The sequence below is a fragment of the Ctenopharyngodon idella genome, chromosome 23 (genome assembly GCF_019924925.1).
Source record: "Ctenopharyngodon idella isolate HZGC_01 chromosome 23, HZGC01, whole genome shotgun sequence".
In the NCBI taxonomy this organism is placed as follows: Eukaryota; Metazoa; Chordata; class Actinopteri; order Cypriniformes; family Xenocyprididae; genus Ctenopharyngodon; species Ctenopharyngodon idella.
This window is the reverse complement of record NC_067242.1, coordinates 24,323,981-24,342,236: the sequence shown is the minus strand read 5'-3', so window position 1 is coordinate 24,342,236 and position 18,256 is coordinate 24,323,981. Positions and strand designations below refer to the sequence as shown.

The 18,256-nt window shown below is 37.1% G+C and overlaps 1 protein-coding gene across 7 annotated transcripts in view; it reads left to right on the top strand.

Annotated features, from left to right (window-relative positions):
• Nucleotides 1-18,256, top strand: part of LOC127505892 (receptor-type tyrosine-protein phosphatase H-like) — a 46,149-nt gene that overhangs the window by 20,773 nt on the left and 7,120 nt on the right. For 2 of the 7 annotated variants that reach the window (XM_051881823.1, XM_051881829.1), the window contains 12 exons: nt 6,032-6,286; nt 8,287-8,541; nt 9,049-9,312; nt 10,029-10,268; nt 10,368-10,631; nt 13,766-13,862; nt 13,978-14,025; nt 14,328-14,409; nt 14,765-14,855; nt 15,489-15,562; nt 15,652-15,789; nt 16,103-16,225. In XM_051881823.1, the coding sequence (XP_051737783.1) occupies nt 6,032-6,286; nt 8,287-8,541; nt 9,049-9,312; nt 10,029-10,268; nt 10,368-10,631; nt 13,766-13,862; nt 13,978-14,025; nt 14,328-14,409; nt 14,765-14,855; nt 15,489-15,562; nt 15,652-15,789; nt 16,103-16,225 (1,931 nt within the window). The other 5 variants (XM_051881826.1, XM_051881828.1, XM_051881825.1 and 2 more) reach the window with 5 other exon arrangements.

Below are 18,256 nucleotides of genomic sequence, written 5' to 3'. Positions count from 1 at the left end.
GGGATAGAACTGCCCCTACCCCCACCTCTGAAGCATCAACCTCCACCACAAACTGACGTGAAGGATCAGGGGCGACAAGAATGGGAGCCGAAACAAAGCGGCCTTTCAGATTGGAAAATGCAGCCTCAGCTGCATTAGACCACCTGAACGCCGTTGCGGTGGAGGTTAAGGCGGTCAGAGGAGCGGCTAGTTGGCTGAAATTGCGAATAAAACGCCGGTAAAAATTGGCGAATCCCAAAAACCTCTGCAGGGCCTTACGGGAATCTGGGATTGGCCAATCCACCACAGCCTTAACCTTGTCAGGATCCATGCGCACCCCCTCAGACGACACGATATACCCTAAAAATGGAACTGACTGTGCATGAAAAACGCACTTCTCCGCCTTGACAAAAAGCCCATTCTCTAGCAGCCTCTGGAGCACTCGTCTGACGTGTTGCACATGTTCCTGGAGAGAAGAAGAAAATATCAATATTTCGTCCAGGTAGACATAAATGAACTGATCGATCATGTCTGTCAACACGTCATTCACGAGTGCTTGGAACACGGCGGGCGAGTTGGAAAGGCTGAAAGGCATAACCAAGTATTCAAAGTGCCCTCTAGGGGTGTTAAATGCCGTCTTCCACTCATCCCCCTCCCTAATGCGAACCAAATGATAAGCGTTGCGCAGGTCCAATTTCGTGAAAAGAGACGCGCCCTGCAGCCGTTCAAAGGCAGAAGACATCAACGGCAGAGGATAAGTATTCTTTACCGTGATGTTGTTCAGTCCTCTGTAGTCAATGCACGGCCGCAGCGACCCGTCCTTCTTACCCACGAAAAAAAAACCTGCCCCCGCGGGAGACGAGGAAGGGCGGATGATCCCGGCTGCCAGAGAATCAGAAATGTATTTCTCCATGACCTCCCTTTCAGGATTAGAAAGTGAATATAACTTGCCTTTAGGCGGAGAAGACCCTGGTACTAAGTCTATGGCACAGTCGTAGGGACGATGCGGAGGAAGAGAAGCAGCCCGGGACTTACTGAACACTTCCTTCAGGTCGAGGTACTCCTCAGGCACGTTTGACAGATTCACCGACGACTCCTGTAACACAGAACGAGACACAGAAGAACAGGCAGACAACAAACAAGACGCATGACACTGGTTGCTCCACTCTGCCACGGACCCCTGGCCCCACTCGATCCTGGGCTTATGTTTGAGAAGCCATGGATGACCCAAGACGACCGGATGAGTAGCAGATCTGGAAATGAAAAATGGCAACTGTTCCGTATGATTACCAGAAGTGATGACGGTTAAGGGCTCCGTGGCGTGTGTGATGGTGGGTAGCTTCTGTCCGTTAAGGGCGATGACAGTTATGGCATGTTCCAGTGGGTGGACGGGTATGTGCAGACGCGTGGCCAGATCGTAGTCCCTGATGCTGCCCTCCGCCCCCGAGTCGACCAGAGCCTGGCAGGTGTGATGCCCCGATACCCACTGTGGTCTCACCGGGAGGAGTGTCGCAGACGAGGATTTATCCAAGGAAAGACCACCCGACAGTAACCTCGGTTCTACTGTCGGGCTCTGCCTTTTACGGGACACTCCCTAAGAAAATGTCCCGCCCCTCCACAGTACAAGCACAGTCCCATCTCTCTCCGGTGTAATCTCTCCTCCCGGGAGAGCCGAGCTCTACCCACCTGCATGGGTTCTGGATCGAACGGGGGACCGACCGTGTTACTTCCGCTGGCACCGCTCTCCTCCAGTTCTTCAAAGCGCGCTACGGGCCTCTTACGCGCCGCGCGTTCCTGCAAGCGGGCGTCCACCCGCAGCGCGAGCTCAATGAGACCGTCGAGACTGGTGGGTAGATCCAGCTGGTAAATCTCCTGCTGAACACGGTCGGCCAACCCATGCAGGAACATATCCCACTGCGCCTCCTCGTTCCACTTGCATTCCGCTGCCAGGGTGCGGAATTTGATGGCGTAATCAGACACTGGTTGGATTCCCTGCCGCAGGTCCGCGAGTTTGCGCGCGGCCTCCCGTCCCGCCACCGAACGGTCGAAGACCCGTCTCATCTCCTGCGACAGGGTGTGGAACGAGGAGCAGCACTGATGTTTGTTCTCCCACACCGCTGTTCCCCACAACGCAGCGCGTCCCGTCAGAAGCGTCATGACCAACGCGACTTTAGATTCCTCAGAAAAAAATGTGTTAGGTTGCAAAGAGAAATAAATAGAGCACTTCGTTAGAAAGGCTCTACAAACGTCTGGTTCTCCAGCATACCTCTCTGGTGCAGGAATACGCGGTTCTTGTTGACTGCTGATGTTGGCGGATGGGTGGGGAACAGACGGTGGAGCTGGCGCAGTGGGAGATGAGAGATGTTGAACCTGGGTAGATAATTCAGCCACCTGCGCCACCAACGCCTGAACGGCGCGAGCAGTCGCCACCACTTGCTCGTCCTGATGATCCATCCGTTGAGCACTCCTGCTCAAATACTCCTGAAGATCCGACGACCTTGCTGGATCCATAAGTGGTCAGTTCGTTCTGTCAGGCAATGAACACAGACAGAGGATCCAAGTGCAAGAATAACAATATTTATTGACAGGAAAACGCTGTACAATAACTTCACTCCAAGGGTCAGTTGAGGCAGAGGCTGTGGCGTGCAGAACGGAGGCGTGCGGAGTGGCGTGGCACCGGGTGGCGCAGGGCTACAGCGGGTATCAGAGAACAAGGATAATCCAACCCAGAAAACAGGGCACACGATGAAAGTCCAGAATCCAAAAACCAGGAAGCAACACACAGAGAACACGACACCGGGAACAGCCTGCAACGAACTGACAAAGACCACATAAAGACACGCACAATATATAACAACCACTAACAAGACACGGCTGGCAACAGATCGCAATCAGACCATAATGGGTGACGCCCACACAATCATTCACTCACACCCAAACACACACACACACACACACACACACAACGTACGAGGGTGAGTAAGTGAATCCATGAACCGTGACATACTTGCCGTCTCTTCTTTAGGCCCTGCATGTAGTCACATTTACCTACGTATTTACTATTAAACACATTTTTTACCTATATAACTTATTTAAACTTCAACTGAAAAATATGACAAAATGCATGTTATATATCACAAACAAAACAAAAGAACTTAAATGATTCTGTTTATATGTTGACTCGAACTCTCCTGCCATCTAGCTTTAAAATGAATCAAGAGGATTCACTACCCTTGGTCACATGACCATAAATTCACCATCCTTGATGTTACCGTCGTATGTACCCTTCACTAAAGGGATTCAGGTGTTCACTTGCCCTTTCCCAAATGGCACATTTCTTGTGGACTTACAATGGCTGACCACGAGACCGTAGGAGTCCCATTTATCAATTTTAGGTTTCAGAAGGGTGCTCGCGAGCGCACCTTTGCGGTCTATATGCGCACTTTTGCCACGCCCGCACTGGTGTGAGCTCCGCAGCAGACATCTTCCTGACACTCAAAGCAGCATTACGTCACGCAAGTGTGGACTCGTAGGAAGACCGTGAGTGTTTAGGGTGCCATTTGGGACAGGGCCACTTTTGTTTGGAACACCCTTACTAATGGTGTCCCCTTCCTTAAAATGCCCTTCAAGGGTTCAAAAATGCCATTTAGAATTCACCCAAATGCTGCTAGAGCTTTTCTCAGCACTAACCTCACACAGGTGCCCTACGAGAGTAACCAGGTTTAGTTCATCACATTAACTACCAACATGATCCACTAACATTTCACAAACACAGTGGTTCTATTGTTGACTATAATATCTGATATGAAAAATGAGCTTGTTCAGTATTTCTTTAAAATAAAATAAAATGCTGATTTCTTAAAATGTTTATGTAATGCAAAGACATTCAGACATTTGTAGATGTGGTTTCCAACTACATTCTGGAGCCACTGCACATTAACTAGTCAGTCAGTGAAGGAACTGAATGGTAGATGAATTAGAAGACAGGTGGATAGTAGCAGGTGTTGAGACCATATAAAATTTCTTTCTCTTTCCTCTTCAGTTCCATCTAATGTTAAAAATGTTTCAGTCTTCAATCGGAAAGAGACTGAGATGACATTGAAATGGGAAAAAGTCAACATCAATTACACTTATGAGCTTAAATACAGGGGTGAAGAAGAGCCTCAGATAACTAAATCAACTGATTCAGAGGAACTTATGGTCATGCATCTGTCACCTGGGACTAATTACTTATTTACACACTACACTGTGTTTAAGGATTTGAAGAGCAGTGGATACAGCTTCACCAATGTAACCAGTCAGTCAGTACATAATTTCAGTCAACCTACACTAACATGTGCTGTGTTGGTTTAGGTTGAGGGTGTCACATCTGCTGCTTTGATGAAATCTTGCCCTCTTGTCTGGTCTGTCGCACTTACCGATTAAGAATGGAAGAGGTGTGATATTTCTCTTAGATTCCTGTTCATATGCTTGAATAACAACAGAAACATTGCTGAAATGCTTAACTGAGTTAGGATGCAATTCACTGTATACAGTGTGTAACCTTGCTGAATTTTTATTTGCCCTGCCAATATTTTCACTGGCCCCACCACAAAACAATAATCAATTTTTCGTTTTAGCAATGAAGTTTTATATTTGCTAGAAATATTTTCTATCACTTAAGTTTTCTAAAAAAAAATGTTTTCTTTGAATTAAAAAAATAATAATTTGTTGTTCATTTGCAACAAGAAATGATAAAACTGTAATGTAACTATAAATTCATTAAAAAATCATAGAAACACCTAATGTAAACCTAACTGGTTTACATTCTTACTGATGCTTCCAAGACCAAATCATTTTCACAAACCTTTGTCAGTGTTAACAAGCTAGATAACATTATCTTGGTGTCAAATCAGCTGAATTTGCAACAACAGTGTTTAAGTTTGCAAGGCAAAAAAAAAAAAAAAAAAGGTCTGACCTCATTGATGTACAAGATTAATTAATGTAAAATTTTCAGTGGCAGTACAGCACTGTGCTGAAAGGGCAACTGGCTTCAATCTGGCCCCAATTGTCATGCAGCAATAATTTCAAAGGTAACACTTTAGTTTAGGGTCCAATTCTCACTATTAACTAGTTGCTTATTAGCATGCATATTTAGTTAGTTAATATTATTATAAAACTATTAAGTCATTAGTTAATAGTGAGAACTGGATCCTATATAAAGTGTGGCCATTTCAATATGCTGATTGCTGTCATAGAGTTAAGAGGACCATTAATGTGCCTAATCCCTCCAATTATTTACTATGTAAATAATGGGCTCGCTGTATAACATATCTTTTCAGAATTATGCTTTTGTCTGTTTAGCTTCATTGTGTTTTGGTTTCCTTTTCCCTGTTCCAGTTTTGCCTGTGTTCCTTGGTCATTCATTTCCACACCTGTTTCTGTTCTGGTTAATTAACTCTTTCTTTGTATTTAAGCCCTTATGGGTCGTTTACACAACACTGTTTTCAACTACAAACAGAAAACTGTTATGTTTTATGGGGGCCTGAAAATGCTAAATTTTGAAAATGGGTTTCAAAGTGCAAGTTTTTGAAAACAATACTGTTATCGTCTCAGTGTAAACTACAAAAACACAAATCTGTGAAATGGGTGACGGCATGCACACGCGTATTACGTGTTTAGTCTATAGACATGTACATTTAGCCCAAGTACTCTGTAAAAGAATGTATATGTGCACAAGAGCGTAGTCTTTCTTTACAAACTGACATTGGCAGTTACTGTCATGCATAATACAGCATTTGTAGTCATTTTCGTGGATTCGTGTGAACGAAGATCATTTTGATAACGTTGTCATCTGTAGAAAGAAAAATCATTTCCGTTTTTAGTACAACATTGTGTAAACGTACCCTTAGTTTCCTCAGTTCTTTGTTTGGTCTTGTTTGTGTTATTGTAAAGTTGCTATTCTGATTCTCCTGCGTATTCTCCCTTTTTATTAAAATACTCTTCATTCTATTTGGATTTGTGCATGTTTAACTACACCTGACATATCTCACTGTATGTGCTTTTGTTTCAGTGCCATCTAATGTTGATGTGAAATTGGTGGAGCACAATGATACTGACGTGATCTTACAATGGGACATAGGCAAAGACACATATGCCTATACTCTTGATTGCAACAAAAATCCTTGTCAATACAATATCACTGCAGAAGGGAATAATGTCACGTGTCATATATCAAGTTTGATTCCTGCAACAAACTACAACTTCACTGTGTACACAGTGTTTTCTGATGTAAGAAGTACTGGAGTCAACTACAATCACACCACAAGTAAGTGGCTCTTATTTTTATCCATATTCTCCTATTCTTTAGATCATACTAATAACGGACCACATAGCAGGGTTGGGTAAAAGTCAGAATGAAAGAATCAGCTTGCTTTCAATTCATGATTTGGCATTTGAATTAGCTATGACACATGATTTTGAATTGAAATAACAGATTGAGAAATTTAATGAATTGCAGTTTAAAGACATTCAACGCATTTAATTAGTCCAAGACAAGGTTTCCAAATAATTACATACATATCGATTTGACAGCAGTTTTGTGAATTTCTTTCAATTTAATTCAGTTTTAATTATTAAATAAAATTCCAATTTGTATTGCAATTCTTCATCCGGTTCGCCTTCCTCAAAGTCAGATTCTCAATTTTTTTGAGAATATTTTCACTGGCCCCACCACAAAACAATAATCAATTTTTCGTTTTAGCAATGAAGTTTTATATTTGCTAGAAATATTTTCTATCACTTAAGTTTTCTAAAAAAAAATGTTTTCTTTGAATTAAAAAAATAATAATTTGTTGTTCATTTGCAACAAGAAATGATAAAACTGTAATGTAACTATAAATTCATTAAAAAATCATAGAAACACCTAATGTAAACCTAACTGGTTTACATTCTTACTGATGCTTCCAAGACCAAATCATTTTCACAAACCTTTGTCAGTGTTAACAAGCTAGATAACATTATCTTGGTGTCAAATCAGCTGAATTTGCAACAACAGTGTTTAAGTTTGCAAGGCAAAAAAAAAAAAAGGTCTGACCTCATTGATGTACAAGATTAATTAATGTAAAATTTTCAGTGGCAGTACAGCACTGTGCTGAAAGGGCAACTGGCTTCAATCTGGCCCCAATTGTCATGCAGCAATAATTTCAAAGGTAACACTTTAGTTTAGGGTCCAATTCTCACTATTAACTAGTTGCTTATTAGCATGCATATTACTATGATATTGGCTGTATATTAGTACTTATAAAGCACATATTAATACCTTATTCTGCATGATCATATTCTACATCCCTTAATCCTACCCAATACTTAACAACTACCTTACTGCCTGTTATGGTAATAAGGAGTAATTATGAGTTTATTGAGGCAAAACTCATTAGTTAATAGTGAGAACTGGATCCTATATAAAGTGTGGCCATTTCAATATGCTGATTGCTGTCATAGAGTTAAGAGGACCATTAATGTGCCTAATCCCTCAAATTATTTACTATGTAAATAATGGGCTCGCTGTATAACATATCTTTTCAGAATTATGCTTTTGTCTGTTTAGCTTCATTGTGTTTTGGTTTCCTTTTCCCTGTTCCAGTTTTGCCTGTGTTCCTTGGTCATTCATTTCCACACCTGTTTCTGTTCTGGTTAATTAACTCTTTCTTTGTATTTAAGCCCTTATGGGTCGTTTACACAACACCGTTTTCAACTACAAACAGAAAACTTTTATGTTTTATGGGGGCCTGAAAATGCTAAATTTTGAAAATGGGTTTCAAAGTGCAAGTTTTTGAAAACAATACTGTTATCGTCTCAGTGTAAACTACAAAAACACAAATCTGTGAAATGGGTGACGGCATGCACACGCGTATTACGTGTTTAGTCTATAGACATGTACATTTAGCCCAAGTACTCTGTAAAAGAATGTATATGTGCACAAGAGCGTAGTCTTTCTTTACAAACTGACATTGGCAGTTACTGTCATGCATAATACACATGCATAAAGCATTTGTAGTCATTTTCGTGGATTCGTGTGAACGAAGATCATTTTGATAACGTTGTCATCTGTAGAAAGAAAAATCATTTCCGTTTTTAGTACAACATTGTGTAAACGTACCCTTAGTTTCCTCAGTTCTTTGTTTGGTCTTGTTTGTGTTATTGTAAAGTTGCTATTCTGATTCTCCTGCGTATTCTCCCTTTTTATTAAAAGACTCTTCATTCTATTTGGATTTGTGCATGTTTAACTACACCTGACATATCTCACTGTATGTGCTTTTGTTTCAGTGCCATCTAATGTTGATGTGAAATTGGTGGAGCACAATGACACTGACGTGATCTTACAATGGGACATAGGCAAAGACACATATGCCTATACTCTTGATTGCAACAAAAATCCTTGTCAATACAATATCACTGCAGAAGGGAATAATGTCACGTGTCATATATCAAGTTTGATTCCTGCAACAAACTACAACTTCACTGTGTACACAGTGTTTTCTGATGTAAGAAGTACTGGAGTCAACTACAATCACACCACAAGTAAGTGGCTCTTATTTTTTATCCATATTCTCCTATTCTTTGGATCATACTAATAACGGACCACATAGCAGGATTGGGTAAAAGTCAGAATGAAAGAATCAGCTTGCTTTCAATTCATGATTTGGCATTTGAATTAGCTATGACACATGATTTTGAATTGAAATAACAGATTGAGAAATTTAATGAATTGCAGTTTAAAGACATTCAACGCATTTAATTAGTCCAAGACAAGGTTTCCAAATAATTACATACATATCGATTTGACAGCAGTTTTGTGAATTTCTTTCAATTTAATTCAGTTTTAATTATTAAATAAAATTCCAATTTGTATTGCAATTCTTCATCCGGTTCGCCTTCCTCAAAGTCAGATTCTCAACTCAGTTCTGAATGGTGCACAACCCTGCCACATACCAAATTATCAGTGATGAATTTGAGAGGAATTTACTGTATGTTCTAGAGTATTTATATTAATTACTATCAATTCTTGTTTCTTGTATCTCTTTACAGCTCTATCTAATGTAACTGAAGTCAGTGTCAGTCGATCACTGACACAGTTGATGATCAAATGGAATAAGTTAAACAACAACAACATCTACAACTACACCTTGCTTAATAGTAATGGAGAAGAGAAAAATATCATTGGATCTGATATGGGTGATGAGATTTTACATAATTACTCACAGCTCACACCAGGGAAGTTATACAGTTTTACTCTCTTCACTGTGGTGAATGGTGTCAGAAGTGAAGGGTACAAATTCAAGAGCATCACCAGTAAGTTTTGATAGCATTACTCTGATTTAGCTACTTATTTGAAAAGCAAATATATGAGTTCTAATTGAGTGAAGCTTGCTACTCATGGAATGAAATGACTTGTGTGGTTTTGAATGTTTGATCTCTTTATATAATACTTTGGTAACACTTTACAATAAGGTTTAATAATACATTTATTAATCTTATTTTGTTCATTTCAACTTTTACTAATACAATGTTAAAGGGATAGTTCACCCAAAAATGAAACTTCTGTCATTAATTACTCACCTTCATGTCGTTCCAAACCGGTAAGACTTTCAGTTATCTTCGGAACACAAATGAAGATCTTTTTGATGAAATCTGTGAGCTTTCTGTCCCTCCATAGAGAGCTATGCAGCTAGCACTTTGATGCTTCAAAAAGAGTTCATAAAGAGATCTTAAAACTAATCCAATTTTCTGAAGAGACGCTTTATATGAATTTTCAATTTTGGGTGAACTAACCATTTAAAATTACATGTTATATCTGTTAATATTATTTAATGGCCCTGAGCTAACACGAACTAGCAATGAACTTTTTTTTTTTTTTTTTTTTGACTAACATTAATAAAGGATCATTGTTAATGTTAATGCATTTTTGTTCAAATCCAATTGATTTTTTACAAATCCATTTAAGACCCCAAGATTAAGAATCCAACTGAGTTTGAAGTTATCATTCATATGTTCTTGTGTTTCTGCAGCCATTAACTGTGAGTCCTTTAACTGGAAAGTCACCAACTCTTCGATAGAAGCTCAAGTGAATGGTAGCACACATGTAACAGCTGGAAACAGCACCGGCAATAGTCAAAGAGACCTTGTAGAGGGCTACACAGTGAATCTGCAAGAGCTTTATCCTGGAGCAAACTACACTGTTTCACTTTGGTATGATTTGGACTCTCCTACAGAGAGACTCCTACAGTGCTCACATACCCTGACGTTAGGTGAGTTAACAATGCTCTGTTTTGGACTGTGCCGCTGAATGGCTGATATTCATTATAATTTCTTTGTTTTACTATCCTTCTGTTTCTCTTTCAAACTAGAACCAAATAGTGTGCCTCATCTTAACTGTAAATATTTTTCTGGAGGATATGGTCTGGTTGTAATTTGGGATCAACCATATGGAGTTGTGGATGTGGTGCAGGTGGACATTGGTAGTCAAAGTTTCAACCGTAGTTCAAAAGAATCACCAAGACAGGAGTTTAAAGACCTGCAAGTTGCCCGGTGGTACAATGTGACAGCAACATCATTCTCTGGAGACAAGAAGAGTAAAACGGAATCATTAAAATGTCAAACTGATCCAACAGGTAAATTAAGGTCTAAATATGTTTAATATAAATTAGTCTTAAATCTTCAGACATATTACAGGTTTAATACAACTTAAAGGAATTGTTCATCCAAAAATGAAAGTTCTGTCATTATTACTCACCCTCATGTTCCAATCCCGTATGATATCATTTTGACTCTCATGAGCTCTCATGGACACAGCAAGGAGAATTTTCACTGAATAACGACTTGAAATGAAATTTTTTACACAATTGCTATCATGTGAGTTCAGACGACTTGGAGTCCCACTTTATATTAGGTGTCTTTAACTACTATGTACTAACATTTAAATTAATCATTTGATACAATGCACTTATTGTGTATGTTTTTACACTGTACCTATATTTATAAAAAAAATACATGCATGTAATTACAGCTATATTTCTGTAATTCCATCTATAATTAAACTGTTGCCTTCCCTTACACCTTAACCCACCCTTAAACCTACTAATACAACCAAACTAATCCTAACCTTACCTGTATCCCACCTCAATAGCAGCAAAAGTGTTTTGCAATTCACTATGAACACAATAAGTACATTGTACTTTTTTTTAATGCAAGTACATAGTTAAAGATCCCTAATATAAAGTGTGACGGACTTAAAATATAACACGTTGTTTGGTCAATATAGCAAGTAATATGAACCACATTTATGATGTCTTGTTACAGTCTTCATTTACCTTCTTTTTCATAGAAATGTGGCCAAGAGAGGAAAATTATGTGTTTGGAACATTAATTTTAATTTTCAAGTAAACTATTCCTTTAAAGGTGCTTATTTCAATTTATTAACACATATTAATGCATTAAGAATCATAAACTTTAATTATGTGAGTTCTCAACAATCTAACAATCAGAGCTTATTAATGATATGTGGATATCAGCAGCATTGGGATCAGGTGAGCAGGTTTATCTCAGAATCAGCCAAACTAAAAGAGGAATAGCCTAATATTGACATTAACCAAGATTAATAAATATCACAGTAGTTCATGAGACCAAGAAGTCAAACCACTTCTTGATATTTGTGATGGCAGAGCTGAAGAAGACTTTAAACTCTTCTTTGGTAGTATATTTATATAAAAAAGAAAGAAACTGTTTTATCTCTCTTCTGACTAAACTTGACCATAAAGTCTTTATGATGGTATATAAATCAGTAGAGGTCATTCTCTAGGTACTAGGTTCTTTATCCTTCAAAGGGGATGTCATTAAAGAGATACATTTGCACATTTGGACAGATAAGTCATTCGTTTCCTTATTGTTTATATTGTTTTATATCATAGGCCTAATCAGCCATCTACAGTCTCCTTGATAGAATATTTAACAGTGACTCAGTAAAATGCATTGAGCCTTATGATAAGCTACCATGTATGAAAGCCCATTTCCATCACAAGAAAAAAAAAAAAAAAAAAAAATCATGTTGTTGTTTTGTCTCTCTGGAGTCGGTACTGTCCCGCTGGACGAAAACTCTAAACGTAGTGTTTGTTAATGTCTCTTTCCTCTGTTGCTGCCTCACAAGTGTAGACTCAGATCATGGGACCTGTTGTTGTCTCTCTGGACGAACCAGAGGCTCAGAACGGCGTTGTATCTGTTAGTGTCTCTTCCATTACAGGGCAGACTCAGAACAGCATATCTGTTATGTCTCACCCGATGGGAGACACAGAACGGCAAATGTATCTGTTAGTGTCTCACTGGATGAACCGGAGACCCAGAATGGTCTGTTAGTGTCTCTCCCGTTACAGGACAGACTCAGAGCTTGGTATATCTGTTAATGTCTCACTCCTTACAGAGTTGAGACCCAGAACTTGTTTATCTGTTTGTCTCTCCTTCACAGGCTAGAGACTCAGCACAAGAATGTATCTGTTAATGTCTATACCCTTGAGCACTGGAATGTGCTGTTCCCTATAAAATTATGACATACTAAGTCATAATTATGACATAAACGGCCGGTTTCACAGACAGGGCTTAGCTTAAGTCAGGATTAGGCCTTAGTTCAATTAGGACATTTAAGTAGCTTTTATAAACATTCACTAAAAAAAAAAAAAAAAACATTACTTGTGTGCATTTTGAGTCAAGACAATGGCACTGACATATTTTAAGATCTGTCAGTGCAAGTTACTTTCAGTTAAAACAGCTCAAACATGCATTTTAGTCTGGGACTAGCTCAAGCCTTGTCTGTGAAACCGGGGGGAAAAGTTGAAATTATGACATAGTTGAAATTATGATTTAAAGTCAAAATTATGATATAAGTCTTAAAAAGACTTGAAATTATTAAAATTAATTTAATATTAATTATGACAATCAAAATTATGAGATTAAAGTTGAAATTATGACTGAAAAAGCCATAATTATGACATAAAATGTTGAGATTGACATAGAAAGTCAAAATTATAACATAAAAAAACAATTATGAGATAAAAAGTCAAAATTATTTATTGGACGAAAAATTATGGTAAAAACATTATTGAAAATTATTGGACGAAATCAGAATTATGATCATAATCAAAATTATGACATACAAAATTTAGATTATGATTTAAAACATTCAAATTGACTTAAAAGCCATAATTATGACAAAATGTCAAGATTGTGACATAGAAAGTCAGAATTATGAGATAAATCACAATTACATAAATCAGAATGAGATGAAAAGTCGAAATTATGACATTAAATTCCACTTTCTAATTGACTTAAGTCATAATTTCAGCTTATGTCATAATTATCTCATAATGATTTACCATGATTTTTTTTTTTTTTTTTTTTCTTGTGGTGGAAATGGGCTTCCATAACCATGAGTCAAACAGCCTCACAAAGTTATATTGGGTTAGAAGCAAGATCAAATATTCCTGCAAGAGTTGACAGTATGACAAATAAATTGTATGACAAAAGGAAATTGTTCCTTGGCCCTCTGCATTTGGTCATTCCGATGATGGGTCTCCATATTAACATATTGTAGTAGATACATAATTTCTGCCTTTAAACCCCCTCAGGCTTCAGTTGCATAGAGCTTAACCTTGTATTAAACCTGCAATATTCCTTTAAATCTTTCAGATATTAAGCTGTCACATAGCTAACCAATGTATTGACATGCTCACTGTTTGTTTCTTTCTGTGTTCTGCAGGTGTTATAGCAGGTGTTCTTGTGTTTTTCCTGTTGGTCATTCTTATTTGTGTGGCAGTCTATTGGTGGCTTCGCTATGGTTCTGCAAAGCATAATAAGTATGATTTTTATTTATCTATCTATTTATGTATTTATTTATTATGGGTTTCTTTTATAATAAAATGCAACAGAAGATGTATTAGTTGTATCTCTAATGTCTTTTCTCATCTTTAGAAGCCCCAAACCACTAGTGGAGTCAAAAGTGACTAATAAAAGCTACAAGTATGTGTGACACTATTATATTGGAAAATAAAGGAGTAGTATTTGGACACTCAAGTCACACTTAAAGGGATAGTTCTCCCTAAAATGTAAATGTCATTATTCTGTCATCATTTACCCACATTTTTTCTAAATGCAATGGACTTACATGGTCTCCAAAACTGTATGTATTGAAAATTTCATTATCTAATGCAATTTCATTCAAACTTTCTTTAAGTGTGCCTTAAGTGTCCACATGCTTTTTGGGGCCACTGTATACGATGTAATTGTAGTATAACAACAAACAATTGTGAAATGTTTTTCAGACTGATTCCTGTGGATAAATTTCCTGAACATTTTCGAAACATGAGTTGTGATGAGAATAGAGGTTTCAGTCAGGAATATGAGGTAGGGTAGAGCAAACATTAAATATATCCCCGTGTCTACATCGGATACGAGCAGCGATGTGGCGCGACATGACAAATCCCCGACAGTAAACTGATGCCTTGCTCTATTTATGACATACTAAGCACTCGCTATACTTTTCATGAAAGAACAAATGTATTTTCAGTGGTCGCTTTGTCGCGTCCAGTGTAGACACGGTGTAAGAGTTAAATTTTTTGTCATTTTTATCTCTGGATAGTGTGAACAAAGTATTCAAACACTGAAAATGTGTCACTGCTTATATGTCAGAATCATCAAGTTAATTTTTAATTTTTACAGTGTTTGTTGAGTATGTTTTTATTGATTGTGTTTTTCACAGGACTTGAGTTCAGTTGGTATTGAACAGTCTAGTGTTGCGGCTTTTCTGCCTGAAAACAAGGACAAAAACCGATTTACAAATGTTTTACCTTGTGAGTGTTTACACACACACACACAATGTTGGTGCACCTACCAATCATTATGAGGACATTCCATAGCCGTAATGGTTTTTAAACTGTACAAACTGTATAGTCTATCCCCCTACACTAATCCTACCATCACAGAAAACTTATATAAACATTGTTAAAACATTGTTTAATGTGTTTTTTTAAAGCCATTTTAATTACGAGGAATCAGGAAATGCCCTCATAAACCACGGTTACATTGTAATAAAATTGTAATAACATTGTAATAACAAATTTGTGTCCTCATAGATCATATAAAGAAGCACACACACTTTTTATGGGGACTTTCCATAGTCATAATGATTTTTATACTGTACAAATGGTATATTCTATCCCCTAACTCTACCCTAACTGTAAACACAACCCTCACAGAAAACTTTATGCATTTTTATATTTGCAAAAGAACATCATTTAATATGATTTATAAGATGTTTTCCTCATGGGACCAAAAAAAAAAAAAAAAAAATCCCCACAAGGTAAAAAATTACTGGTATTACTATCTTTGTGGGGGCATTTAGTCCCCATAACATACCAGGACCACACACACACACACACACACACACACACAGAGAAAGTCATTTTATCCTTCTCTCTCTTTAGATGACTCCTCTAGAGTGCAGCTCACTGTAAATGATGAGGACGATTCTGATTATATCAATGCCAACTACATGCCTGTAAGTTGTACAATATATACTAGTTAACATTAGCTGTAAAATGCCCCTGGTGAATTGATGTTTGTTTATGATGTTTATGTGTATATCAGGGATACGACAATGCAAGCAAACAGTACATCGCTGCTCAAGGTCCACTGCCATCCACAGTCAATGACTTCTGGAGAATGGTCTGGGAGAAAAGGACACAGGTCATCGTCATGGTAACCAACTGCACTGAGAGTGGAAGGGTAAGGCAAATGTTCAGAATACTGCTTACTGAAGTATACAGCGTTCAATGATTTCTATTTTTAAACAGTTTATGAAACTGTACCTCATGTAGTGAACGGTATTATGCTGCATTCTTAATGCATTGTGTTTAATGCAATGTTTGTTTAGCATTTTTAATCCAATTTTGTGTAATAATACAATGTTTTACACAGAGTGGTCTAATTCTAAAATTTCTATAATGACATTTTTAACACTGCAGCAGATTTGCCATCTGTATCTGGTGCAATTCTTTTTTTTCACTCTGATTTAACTTTTCTGATTGAACTCCTTCAGATCAAGTGTGAGCAGTACTGGCCACTGGACTACACGCCGTGTCTCTATGGAAACCTGATTGTGACAGTGAAATCAGAGAATAAAGCTTCAAGTTGGACTCTGCGAGAATTTAATGTTAAAAATGTAAGCTATTTCTTTCACTCTTTTTTGTGACAATAAAATTAAACAGTGCAACACGCCAGACTGCTGAAAGTAGACGTTTTCTGCAGTGATTATAATTATTAGTGTTTTCTGAAGGGCCAAAAACATTTGTAATTTACATTTTTATTTTTTTTTATCCAAATTCTCCTTGAGAATTCTCCTATTTTTAATCAACCCCATTTTTCATCAGTGGTGGGGAAAGTTACTTTTAAAAGTAATGCATTACAATATTGTTTTACTCCCTAAAAAGGTAACTAATTGTGTTAGTTACTTTTTATGTTACATACATTACACTACACTGGATGTGGCACGACGCGACGCATCCTGGACAGTAAACTGATGCCTCATTCTATTTATGACATACTCCAAGCACTCGCGATACTTCTCATAGGAAGGACAGATGGATTTGCAACGGTTGCTTTGTCGCGTTCAGACAGCTTCTACTGTTGTGGCGCGATGCGACGTGTCAACAATCGCGTCCGGTGTAGTATGCTTTTGCATTACTTTTTGTCAATAAGGTCTCATTTGTTAACATTAGTTAATGTATGTTAATGTATGAACTAACAGTGATTAATGCATTTGTTACAGTATTTATTAATCTTTGTTAATGTTAATAAAAATGTTCATATTAGTTCAGTGCGTTGAAATTAACATTAACTAAGATTAATAAATGCTGTAGAAGTATTGTTTATTCTTAATTCATGTTAACTAATGTTAACAAATGAAACCTTATTGTAAAGTGTTACCGTTATTATTTAATATTTAATTATTGCAGGTTTGCGTTAAATTCTGAGTTTGCATTAAACTGTTTTTATTCATTTTGAGGAATACTGAATCTGTTTTTTTTTTTTTTTTTTTTTGCAAGTTAAATGCTTACATTTAATCTAGAACTACAATAACCACAATGTTTACACAGCGCACACGCTTCTGCCTCTTACTCCCTATTTCTCTCAACATGGGGACAGAACAGGTGTCAGTCAATAAATGGAAAAAACATGCGTTACTTGTTTGAAAATGCAACTCAAATATTTTGTTATAAATTTAAAAGTAATGTACGTTACCTGGTAAGTTACCTGGTTGCCTTAAAATTTTCAGTTCATTGAAATTAAAATTGTGAGTTAATACAATGAAGGCGATTGGTTTAATCAACAGAAACTCAAAATAGTATTTTATCTGAACCACATTAATTACTGAAGTTGATTTGACAAAAGAAAAAATGTTGTCATAACAAATCATGAAAATAATTTTTTTAAGTTATTTTAAAAAGTAATCTGATTATGTAACTTGCGTTACTTGTAATGTTACCCCCAACCCTGTTCTTCACATTATCATTATTACATTGTGACAGATTTTAGCTAATACACTCTGTGCTAAACTCTGCCGCTAAAACTGGTACTGTACACTGTAAAAAGTAATATGCTATATCTACTCTATAAAATTTTGGCAACAGATTACAAGCAATATTATTAATTAAATTCAACAAATGGAACTGAGTTAGAATTAATCAAATGAATTCCTTAAATGTCAATCATTTAAAACAAGTAAAATTTAAACAAAAATATCTGAATAACAGACAGATGTCAAAGATGAATTAAGAACTCTTTATTTTTTATTGCCAACATTGAAGACACCTGATGATAACAAGCAGAATCACTGAAGGAACGAGAAACACAAGAATTAACAGAGGTTTAGATGTCGATTGAAAATGTGTTGACGCCATTATGGTGATCAGTGTTTCATTTAGTTGGGCAGTTTGACACTTTGCTTTTTATGTCAGTTTGTGGTTTTTGTAATGTTGCTTGCTAATTTTACACATTTTAAATAGTTGCCTTTTAAGGAATTAATTTGATTAATTCTAACTCAATTCTTATATGTTGAATTCAATTAATAATATTGCATGTAACCTGTTGCCACAATTTTATTAGTAGATAGAGCGTATTACTTTTTACAGTGTATGTTTAGGGATGTTGTTAAAAATAAAATGCTCATGAGAGAAAAATGAGACGCTTGTTC